The 12,535-nt window shown below is 38.1% G+C and overlaps 1 protein-coding gene across 1 annotated transcript in view; it reads right to left on the bottom strand.

Moving 5' to 3' along the window:
* Cntnap4 (contactin associated protein family member 4) overlaps nucleotides 1-12,535 on the bottom strand; it is a 288,717-nt gene that overhangs the window by 12,879 nt on the left and 263,303 nt on the right. Inside the window, exons 20-21 of the mRNA XM_051168839.1 lie at nucleotides 12,383-12,516; nucleotides 11,440-11,527 (exon numbers count right to left, since the gene is read on the bottom strand). Coding sequence (XP_051024796.1) covers nucleotides 11,440-11,527; nucleotides 12,383-12,516 — 222 coding nt within the window. The remainder of the gene's footprint in view (nucleotides 1-11,439; nucleotides 11,528-12,382; nucleotides 12,517-12,535) is intronic.

The raw sequence follows: 12,535 nt of genomic DNA, 5'->3' as shown, positions 1-12,535 counted from the left end.
GAAGTGAATCCAAGTGTTGATATAGCTCATTCTTTCCAGTTTAATTTACAGTTAGTTCTTTTAGCTCTTTGGTTTGCTTTTCTAAAAAAAAAAAAAAACTACTTAAATTACTTGTACTGAGTTTTATCCTTGTTGCCTGTCTTCTTAAATAGCTTGATTTCTGTAGAATATCTCACTGGTTGTTTCATTTCTCTGCCTTCCTTCATGTTGAATCCTTTTTAGTGATTAATTGTGACTGTCAGCTTGAGTGGATTGAGAGGAGCCAGGTAGAATAGCTGAAAATGACCTTGGGTGCTTCCTTGAAGGCATTTGCTGAAAGCATTGACCAAAAGGAAAGGAGAACACATACCCCTGCCTGGTTCAGGCATAGAGCACAACGCCTATCACCTAATTCCGTTTTCCATATGCTGGCTAGTGCTCAGTTACTTCCTGCCTTGGTTGGCTGACACTCAGAGAGGATACATCACACGGAAGTCTGTGTCCCCCCAATGTGAGCGTCACGTTGGGCTCAGCTGTCAGAGGAAACGTCTCCTTAAGCAACATCAAAATGGAAATCTCCCAAATAGAAGCTCATTGAGAAGCTCGGAAAATGGGAAAACTGATGTGCCCTGACGTTGATCTTTATGCGTGTGGTCTATGGGACCCTTGTAGAGCCAGCATTCCCTAGGATCCGTACAATTCAAACTCTCTCAGTGAAATTTCCTTAGCATAGCATAAAGATGCACCACCACTGCTCTTAGATGGAGAATCCCAGGACTGATTCCTCACTGGCCTTCTCCAGACACAGCCTCCTATTCGATTAGACAACAATTCCTTGTTTCAGGACCCCTCCCTGGTGAACGAGTGAGCATTAGAATTGGTGGCATTTTTCTTTTCAGAATCAAGTCTAGTTGTGGGGACAAGCTAAGTAGGGTAGAGGGGAGTTTCTCAGAAGCAACCCAGGCCTTCGAAAGTCCTCGGCATCCTCTTTGTGTTGCAGCAACTCTTCCAGCAATGTCAAGAGCAAATTATATTTCTTTTCTGTCATCTGATTCCTACAATGCAAACCCAGTGTGAAGGGCTGCAAAAGCGAGGGTAAAGGAGAGAATGGAGAACGGACCTCCCCAGCTCTTGTTTCTGGTCATAAAAATCCTCAAGTGACTCAAGACTTCTGGGCAGTCTTACCTATTAAACAATAAGCCTGGGTTGTCTATGCCAACAAAGGGAATAACTTCTGCTCGTGTGAAGAAGAAATCATTTAACAAACAGCCTACAAGAAAAATTGAGTTCCAGGAAATTAGGATTTGATGGAGTGCCTTTCTATTACAGAGAAAGGAGTGTTTCTAGGAAGATATGGGAGTCAGCAAGAACAATGACAAGGGGGTACTTTATAAAATTTCTCATGGCTCTCATAACCTACCCCAAATTAAAAGTCTAAGAACTCAAACGAGAATAAATGCAAGTAGTTTATAATGTTTTCTCTAGGAAAAAAAAGGGGCCAACTTCAAAGAGGATTTCAATAACTTTCATATGTAAGATAAAGATAAGGACGGATTGCCAGAAAATGGTGTCATGAATCACAAGAACAGTCAAGGGTAGAACAAGCAGATGCTTCCCCCCCGCCCCCGTATATATTTACACCAACAAAAGCAGGCGTGAATGTAAAAGCAGCCCGGCAAAGCAGCTGCCAAGAGCTATGAGGACAAAGGAGACATTAAATCTCAAGGCACATATAAACCTACTGCTCTCAGATGTAAACTCAACACCCCAAGTCATACAAAAGTTATTTGTAGGTGGCGTTCTCAAGAATCTCTTTCACTTCAGAAGAGCCTGCCTCATCAAAATGTCTTTAGACATAGATTTACAAAATCAGGGTCTTTAAGAAACCTGTTTCCGGTTGGAGAGATGGATCAGTGGTTAACAGCCCTTGTTGCTTTAGCAGAAGACTGGAGTTCGGATCCCAACATCCATGTCAGTTGACTCACAGCCACCTGTGACTCCGTCTCCATGGGATTTGACCCCCCCTTTCCTTTTCTGGCCTTTGTGTGCATGTGCACTAGCATGCACAAAGCTACACACATAGATACATATTTAAAACTAAAATATCATCTTTATCTAAAAATAGAATCAACCCCTCTAAGAAAGTTTGAATAGATCTCCTTGGTTTTTCAGGGGAGTTTAAATCCTTGAGATGAACTTTCAGCATTCCTAAAGTTCCCTGAGGAGACTGAATAAACATTCGCAGACCACAGGCTTTAAAAAGAAAGAAACAAACAAAAAACCCAATCTAAATGTCACTGCACAAATCTAAGTGTATTTTCTGGGTCTACAGGCTCAGAGGAGATCAATGATCCTTATAGGCTGTCACTTGTAAACATACTAAAGACGTTGCTGAGTTGAGGGAAAACAATTGGCAGGTTTTCCAAATCTTTTCTAACATGGAGAGAAACCCATGAGCAGGACTCAGAACACAACCGTAAAATGTATCTTGGGTAGAAATGGTGAGGTTGGCACAGCCTAGCAAACACAGAACCATGAACATGGTGTGTTTTATGCAACCTGTCTTTCTACTACCATCCAGAAGCACCAGCAGATTACTGTTTTCAATTTTCTTATGTGATTACATATTTGACATAGAAAACAACAGAGACCAATTATGAACTCCATTCAGCCTTTGAATATTGATTTTTTTTTTGGAGTTTTTGCAATGAGTTAAATTATATCATTACTCAAAACAAGGGCATATTTTCCCATGAGAAGTTTTTGCAACTTAAGATTAGGTAATTATCTTCATTAATTTTTTTAAAGATGTGGTCTAATTGTAACCCAATAAAAGCTTAATGAATTATCAAAACAATTTATACCTACATGTTTCTTTGATTAATTACATCTCAGAGACATCTCTAATTATAAAAATCTCATAAATGCTAAACTTAGGGGATTTATTGACAAATCATTCACTTTGTAGAAAATATACTTTTAAACTATGTATATATGTGCATCTGCTTGTGGGTATGTGCACATGAGCGCAGTGACCATAGGATCAAGAAGAGGGTGCTGAATCTCCAGATGTGATGCTGGAAACCAAATTTGGGCCCTCAGCAAGAGAAATATGCACCCTTAACCACTGAGACATCTCTCTATTCTCTTTGACTTATTAACTTATCAAAGTTGTAAACAACATGCTTCACAAAGAAATGGTATGACTTTATCTCACAAGGAAGACGAGAGTGAAAGGAGCCCCTCTAGGATCTAGTTTTAGAAATGGATTCCAATTGTAATTTTTTAAAAAAACATTCATCAATTTTAACACACCCAACTTTCAGGTACAATGCAGGAACAAGTAATTTTTGGTAAAAAAAAAATGTTGAATTCTCTTTTGAAACATGGGCCCATCTCTATCACTCCATTCTACTCTACGGGCAAAACTGATGGAATGTAAATGCCATTGTCAGTGCTCTAATCAGTCTCAGAGATTGTCACCAGAGGAACCCACTCAGTCTCTCCTACTGACGGCTGTGCCCTCTCCCCACCTCAGCAGTTCTGTATCCACACTCTACACTCTGGCCAATACCTTTCTACTCTCTGCTATCCACATCTTTTCTTTAATAAATTCACTAATACATTGGCTTAAATGCTCCCATCATAGCTTTGTTTTTTTTTTTTTTTTCTATTGCAAGTATAGACACATGAAAGCACGTTCATAATTAAATAATGCCTCTTTCCTTTTTCTTTTTCTAAGAACAGTTTTTGATTTAGCTGTTTTTTTTTAAGTCAAGTTTCTAGATTTGGCAGCTGATATGACATAGTTTTTGGATCAATGACTTTTACTTTTGTGGTTGGGATTTTTTGAAGTGTAAGCAGAGTTCTATGTTTTATGATGCTTGACAGCCAAATGATAGCACTGAGTGAGACAGCTCACTCAGAGAAGTGTGCTCGCCCATCCCATAGGAACCACTTACTCATGATTATACGCTCTGAAAAAAAAAAAAGCCCCAATTTCCATCTTATCATTTGTTCTATAATTACAATCAGGAAATATGTTTCTTTTGGCATCATGAATGTCCCTTGGGTACTGTGACATGATGCTTCTGCACTCTGTTCACATAACAGGAATAGGAAAAAAATGGTGTTTCTACATGTCTAACAATAGCCACTCCAAAATGACATGAAAGACCCTCTGTAACTGATCACTATCTTTGCAAAGGATACAGACTTGAAGTCAGTCTGCCACATTTAAAGTACTTCATTTAATCAGTAGGATATGGAACTGGTGAATTTTCACAACTAATTTGTGGTCTTTGTAATCTTTCTTCTTCTAACTTGCACTTCATTTTTCAATTTAATTTAAAAATAACTAGTCATTATTTGAGAGTTACCACACAGCTTATTAAACAAAGTCAGTGTCCTTGGATATGTAGGTCACCACTCCTCTCGCTTCTGGCTGGTGAAGTTGAAGTAAGTTTTGCATAAAGGAGCCCTGAACATCAGATCGTGCTCCCAAACCTCTTCTGTAGACATTTGATAGAATCATTTTTTCTTGCTGACCAAACTGTATTGAAATCTGGCCTAAATCAGCTTGGCAGTGGTATAGATGTACCCCTTGGCTTCGTAGCCCCAAAAAGGGACAGGCATGGGATACCAGACCATAGAGGTTCAAACTGTTCCTCAGAATCAGCTGAGTAGGTGTCTGGTTCTCATTTCCACAAACATCTAATATTATACACTTATACAGGCATTTATCTCAGATCTTAACTGTACAGAAATTGGCGGATAATGAAAAGTAAATATGATGTGGTCTATGGAGACGGACTCTCTGGAGTGGGCTTCATAGATAAGACCTCAAGCCTCCTACCATAGTTTCTAATCCACTAGATTGCTACAGTTCTCAAGGCATTCTGTATTTTAAGTGTAATAGGGAGTTAGAAATGGTTACCAGATTACTCATGGCATTCATTGCTCGTGATAGGATTTTCTAAAGCTTTCCCACTTTGTTCAATACCTTCTACTAATATTTAACAATGAGAGTGTTCCCAAATGATCTTCACTTCTTCCCAATTTTAAAAGAATATGAAAGAAACTCAAGAGAACAACAGAATTTTCTGTGCTTTTATCTGTCAAAACAGTAAGTGCTCATAGCTTAAGCTTTGGCTTGAAAAATGCAGACAAACGATAACTAAGCAAACAGGGATCTATTATGTATGCTTCCTCTTACGAGAAATATACAGAATTATTGTTTTAAGCATAAGTTTGTAAATATGGGAATAAATGGGCTCATTTTATGTAAAGCACTACTAGGTTACATTATACTTACTTAAAAATACAAGATTATGCTGTAATTACTGTCAAAACCTACAAATAAACTCTAAAAGAACAGATGTAATGGTCAGCTCACTGACCATGGCTTTGTATATGTGGCAGATAATCACAAAGTATGTGTTGAACTAATATATGAACCAATGAGATAAATGAGCTAACAAAACCAAAAAGCATATTTGATAAATATGAGCCCATGAAAATGTGCCTCACAGACTCTTCAACTAGACCCTAACCACCAGGCTTCTCAGCCGACGTCATGCTTACTACTGCAATGTGATGCTTCATGGATGAGTCCTGGCAAGGACTGGAAGTAGCAGGCTTTCTAATTCCTCACAATAATGGGGCTCCTCTGATTTGAATAAAGAGCTCTCCAAAAATACCTTGGCGGATCTTTCTTGGATTGTACAGTACTATAACAGACTTCTATTTCAATGCCGGACCCTCCACCTGTAATGATAGTCGTATGACTCAGCCAACTCCCTCTGTGTTTTCTCTCATAGTGTTTCCCGAAAAAAAATCTCACAGTGTTTACCTTTTTCTTGGCAACTGTTTCACAAAATACCTATACTAACACAACACATAACTTCAAAAGTGAGCAGCACTCTGGAAAATTAATGCCTTCATTATTCAACCAGTTTGTTAATCTATTTTGTTATAACTTAATATATTATACTAGAATATACTAATATACTCTGTAACATTTTATAATGAATTAATATGCAGCCCAAAGCTTGACTACAAGTTATTAATTGGCTTTGAATTACAAATGATTAGTCCTCCATCTAGATCCATACCTTAGGTACATACTAAATAAATCATCACTTATACTTCTGGGAGACCGAATTGATTTACATTATAAAGTTCATTGCTCAGTTTGGATTTTAATCATAATTTTTCAATATGAATGACATGCAATTTAATAATATGCAATTTGAATAAAAACATTAATATCATTAATTCCATATAAATCTCCTAAATTCATCTGAAAAAGGAAACAAATGTCACTCCATAATTTTTTTATTTTTTTTTATTTTTTATTCATTTATTCTTGTCACATCTCAATGTTTATCCCATCCCTTGTCATTCCATAATTTTTAAGACAATCCTCTTCACAGAGTGCATCTCAATGTCCTAATTATTTTATAATACATTTAACATATGTCTACTCTCAATGATATTTTTTCAGAAACCCTGGCATTAAATTTGAAGATAAAATATGATGCCAATACTGTCTATGACCTAGAATTTTTATCATATGTAATGCATCTTACATTGTACCTCATTTAATACTCGATAGACACAAGAGTTCTTGAGATTTTTGTATTGTTTTATCCATTTGATTATTTTCATTGCTTTATGCTGTTATATGCAGAATATCATGCACAGAAAACCTGCTTAATATATCTTCTTGATATCAAGAATGTGGTCTCGGTTCATTCTTCTCTCATTGACAGATTACAACCTAATAATAATATGGTCTGAAAGATGGGTCCAGTTTCCCACTAATGGGGTATAGACTTTCAGTTCTATGAATGACGTTACCTATGTGCACTTAGGCCTAATGGAAAACTTCTCTGAGTCTCATAATCAACCAAGCAGTTTTCTACAGACTGTCCTCAGCTCAGGGTAGAACTCCACACTCTGATATGCCCCCCTGTGCCCCATCCTGGCTTTCTCCAGGGGTCTCATTTCCTCCCGACCCATAGAGTCACAGAGAAGAAATTAGTCCCCAGCTAAATCACCTTGTGCTGTGTGTGTTGTTGCTACAATTTGTAGTCACTGCTATTTATAGTTGTTGAGTTGTTCTCATAATAAAAATGTATTTTTAATTTCAACTTCATTTAAAATTTAATTAAAAATAATTTTCATTACCCTATCTCACTTACCTATTTATGTAGTTTGGTGTATGCATGTATACAGTAAGCTTTGATGAGATCAAAGGTCTAGCATTTTCATTTTCTTATAATTTCTTTAGAATGGGGGCCTGTAAGCTCTGTCTTCTGGTTCTTCGTGGAATAAATAATAGGTCGCTGTGAACTGTAGACACCCGCAATGTGCTGTGGAACACAGAACTTACTCCTTCTACCTTGCTGTATTTTAGCGTCTCGCCTTTCTTCGCCCTTCCCAACCTCTACTCATCTCTATTTTGCATTCAGATAGCCTCTTTTGAGCATCCCCATGCATACAGCAGTTGCCTTTCTGTGCCAGGCTAACTTTCTTTAACATGATGACCCCCAGTTCTATCTATTTTGCTGCAAATGACAGGATTTTATTCTTTCTCAAATTCCCTTTGGCTTCCTATGCAGTGCTGTTGTTATAAGTGGAATAAAACACTGTTGTTATGAAAAGAAATGATCTGAACAACACCTTCTTTATTCATCTGGACCAAAATCACCAATTCATGGAGGCCAGCATCCTCACCCTTACACCAGCCTGAAATGATGGAAACATTTTCCTAAAGTAGGGTAGAGATTTCTCAATGTTAACTTTGGGGGGGAAATGTATTATGTTTTTAACTGAGGGCCTGGCTAATGTTTTCTTTTTGTTCTCTTTTTGCTTTTTTTTTATTTTCCCCATTGGAAAAATTTTGTCGAAAAAATAACCAAGAAGTCACGATTCACATTGAACTTAGTAAGGCCAACAAAATGGAAAAGAGCGGCAAAAGGGAACGGCGCTGCATGGCATCCGCGTGTTCAGTAAGCTGTGTCTGCGAGAATACCAGGCGGTGTTTTGACCTGGGAGACACATTTCACAGGATTTTGTTTACTCTCAAGTTTGAAAGTCTTAACATATAAATCAGGGATTCTCAGAAGATTGTCAATAAGTATCTTAATACCTTCATAGCTTGGTGAAACATGTCTTTAAACCTGGGATGGTGACAAATAATATAACTGATAATATTGGCTTCAACAGGAATGCCCACAGTACAGCAAGACTGCTAAGATTTGCTGTGTTAACTGCAAGTGTGTACTAGCTTGACAGTGCCTGCTGTGAAAGACAGAGTAAATAAAGCTTGATGAGGACATCTTAGCAATTTCTCACATTCCTTGTTTTCTTTTTGTTGTTGTTTTTGTTTGTTTGTTGTTACTTTATTTTTTCCTTTTTAATATATTTTATTAATTTATTCATATTACATCTCAATTGTTATCCCATCCCTTGTATCCTCCCTTATATCTGGACACTAGCCCAAGGGGCACGTCCCATGAATGTCTTCACTTATGAGGAAAGTGGGACAGAGGGGAGGGCAACCTATTGGGACTCTAGATGAGAGAAGGATGGGAGAATGGGGAAATAGAAGGATCCAGAGGGCCCTAGAAACCTACAAGAAGAACATTATGATGGCCAGATCTGCGCCCAGGGGTCCTGCTCAAACTCTGGCACCAGCCAAGGACAATACATGCAGTAAACTTGAAACGCCTACCCAGATCTACCCAATGGACAGGACATTCTTCACAGTTGAGTGGAGAGTGGGGTGTGACATTCCTTGTTTTCTATACTAGTTTCCAGAGTGGCCACAGAAATTTCCCTGTTAACTTTTTATTAAACTTGAATTTTCTGAGATTGTAACATAATCATAACATTCCTCCCTTCCTCTTTCCTCCCTCCAAACTCTCCCTATGGTCTTCCCTGTTCTACTTAAAGTTCACGATCTTCTTCATTAATTGCTATTGCATGCACATACGTAAATGCGTACACACATATATTCTTAAATGTAACCTACTCTGGCCATATAATGTTACTTGCATGTATGTTTTCAGAGCCAACTACTTGGTACTGGACAATTAATTGGTGTGCTTCCCCTGGGAAAGACCTCCTCCCCCACTTCCAGCCTTCCTCACTTGCCTGTAATTTCTTGTGAGCTATTCTATGTCCACCTTGATGTACCTATTAGTGTCATCCTTGTTCAGCTTTAGGCTTGGTTTTTGTTTGTTTGTTTTTGAGGCACTGTCTTTCTATGCACACCAGAGTAGGTGTTAACTTGTGATCTTTCCATCCCATCACCTCCATAACCAGTATCCTATTGCATGCCACCATATTCTGCTGCTCGATGCTCTAAGCACTTAAATTTTCCTTAGCCTGAAACTAATAATTATTCTCATGCAGAGATTCAAAGCGCATATTGTTTCATCTACTGATTACACAAATGGTCTAGGATCTGAGTTTATCTTAAAGCTACAAAGTAAACTAGAGTCACTATCTTATATCCAATGAGGTGGACTTTGTGTGTCCCTTAGAGAAAATGATGTGTCAATCTTAAATGTTAGATATATAATATAATTGTATATAATATGTATAACTAACACTGTGAGACTCCCTTAGAAGTTTTCAGTTATGTTTACAACTAACCAAGTTGTGTTGGGGACACACACATATATTTTAACGGCTGTTGAGATTTAGGATATTTTTGCTGCTTGTAAAATAGGAGCACATAATTTTGGTGCTCATCACAGTACCTGCAGGCCTATAAATATTTATAAACTTAGCTATTAACCTTCTTCAGGGCCAATATTTGGATCGTTCACCCATGGGAATAATCAAACATCCTCAGGATTTTAAGATGATGTACAGAGAACATAAGGAATGATTAATCCAGGTACAAATAACGGACAAGGTCAGAAGATAAAAGATTACATTGGACAAAATAATTTAGGCTGCTACCAGATATCAGATGGGAGTGAAAGCCAGACTACCAAAAGCTCCCCTCTATAAGATAATGTCACATATTAACACTGAGTTGTTTATTTATAATTGAAAAGAAAATGTCTATTAACACAGAGGTCTCTGTTTTCAATTTAATCTTGTCCATAAGTACACGTGTAGAATGATGTTTTATTAGAGGCAGAATGCATCTACTTTAATGTCATTATTACAAGTAATAGTGGAAATGAATGAGAATTATAAGACATATGGGTGTGTCTAAGCAAGAGTGTCTATAAACACATCACCCAAGGCACAGCCGAAAGCATGTTCCTCAACAGGAATTGCCATCACTTCTCATTCCCTCCGTACCTCGTTCCAGTTTCACCCTTAGGTGAAGGGCTGTGTATTTGCCACATGTACTAATTATCTTCTTTATTGTTGTGATCAGATATTTGGCAAGAATCAACTTAAGAGGAGAAGTGATGGATTAGCTTATACAAACCATCGTGAGGAGGAAAATGTGGTGGGAGGAGACTCTATGGTGGCTGGAGGATGCCTGAACCTAGGACATCTACTTTCTGTGATATCTTAGCAGAGCAGGAAGATGGGAGTGAACAATTCTTCCCACAATGATACACATCATCTTTCAAGGCTTCACTTTCTAAATGCATAGCAACATCACTAGCTGGGGATGAAGTGTACAAACACATGAGCCTACGGGGACATGTGACATTCAAACAATAGTAGCTGAATGAGATATACGTTCCTACTCCTTGGTATTTTTGATGTAGGAAGAGAATAAGGTGCTTCATTATTGTCTTAGGGTTACTATTGGTGTAATGAAACACCATAACCAAAAGCAAATTGGGGAGCAAAGGACTTATTTCACTCACAGTTCCATACAACAGTTTATCATTAAAAGCAGTGAGGACAGGAAGTCAAGCAAGGCAGGAACCTGGAGGCAGGAGCTGGTGCAGAGGCCATGGAGGGGTGTGCTCACTGGCTTGCTCCTCATGTCTTGCTCAGTCTGGTTTGTTTGTTTGTTTGTTCGTTCGTTTTGTTTTTTTTAAAGAGAGCCTAGGACCACCAGCCCAGGAAAGGCACCACACACAACAGAGTGGGTCTTTCCCCATTACATTAATCATTAATTCAAAAAAATACCCTACAGACTTGCTGACAGCCCAGTTTTATGGAAGCGTTTTCATAATTCAGGTTCCCTCCTCTCAGATGACTTTAGCTTGTGTCAAGTTGACATGAAACTATCAGCACAATTATGATTGACACACGGCAGAGATCAGTGTGGCCTTCCTATCAGACAGAAAACCACCACGCCACCACTCATAGTTACCTCTATCATTAATTACTTTACAACTAAAGTAAGGCAAGATATTTGACATGATGTGTGTACGTGAATGAGTGTGCACGTGTGTGTGCATGTGTGTGTTCTGATCCATGTTTATACATTATGGCTAAGGAAAATATTTTTTTTCTTTTACTTACCTTGCATTCTTCCCAGCACCAGAGATTTGACTGCACTGAATTCTGTGCCTGATGACAAGTAGGTTTGTCTCCTTGTATTCTCATCAATCTACAAAATTATTACAAGAAATACAGCCATCCAAATAACCATTATTTTGTGGCAAAAATGAGAGGGGGAAAAGGAAGTAAAAAGAGACAATTGTTATTATGATGTTAGGACAGTTTAAGACAGTGAACACTTAAAATTTAGACATTCAAAATCTGATTGTTTTTAATCTTGGTTCAAATATCCAATTATTTTTTTTATCATCTTTCCCCTTCAGTGGTTTACCTATACCCGCTGCATAAGAAACCCAAAATTGGTAAAGCCAACAAAAGGACATGTGTTTTTTTTTTAACCTCAATAATTTTTCTTAGCTTGGGATTTTTACTGGAGTCATGCTGCTAAGAAATTTTTCTCTATGCAGAGCTGAAGCATTACTGGTTTTCTGAAAAAGCTTCTAAGGTGAGTAATTCCATTTCGCTGCGAATCACATCCTTTCTCCAAATTTATTCTGATATTTCAGTCATTATTTTCTGTTGTAGAATGATTGCTGCATTTATGCCCATCCAAAGTAAGTGGGCTTTCTAAAGGACTGACAGTCCTACCTGTAGGCGTCTGAGAAACTAGACATCATTTCCTTTCTGAGCAAAATAAAACCAGCAAGGCGAGCTTGGCATTGTAAGCATCAGATATTAATAATATCTCAGACAGGTTTGTTAAAAACAAAAAGACAGGGGGAAAGCACCTGACCGCATTTGGTGACTGTACCTATGACCTATAGAAGACCTATAGAAGACCTATAGAAGACCTATAGAAGACCTATAGGAGAAAGATGTCTTTGCTACTGTGAGTCATGGTCAGCTCTCCACCCTAGATGCCCCATGGCAGGGTGTCATGTGACCTCTGGAGACTCTCTGTTACCTCCACAAAGACCACCCCTTCTTCTCGAGTTATCTTTATGTGGTGAAGCTGCCCATCCGCCATGTTCTTATAGTCAAAGCTGACAACATCAGGCTCTTGATGCTTGTTCAGCTTGTATCTTATCTGCAAACTTCCTAAAGTAGAAAAAAAATG

Source organism: Acomys russatus, chromosome 26 (assembly GCF_903995435.1).
Source record: "Acomys russatus chromosome 26, mAcoRus1.1, whole genome shotgun sequence".
Lineage (NCBI taxonomy): Eukaryota > Metazoa > Chordata > Mammalia > Rodentia > Muridae > Acomys > Acomys russatus.
Note: the sequence above shows the minus strand (reverse complement) of the source record. Positions and strands in the feature narration are given on the sequence as shown.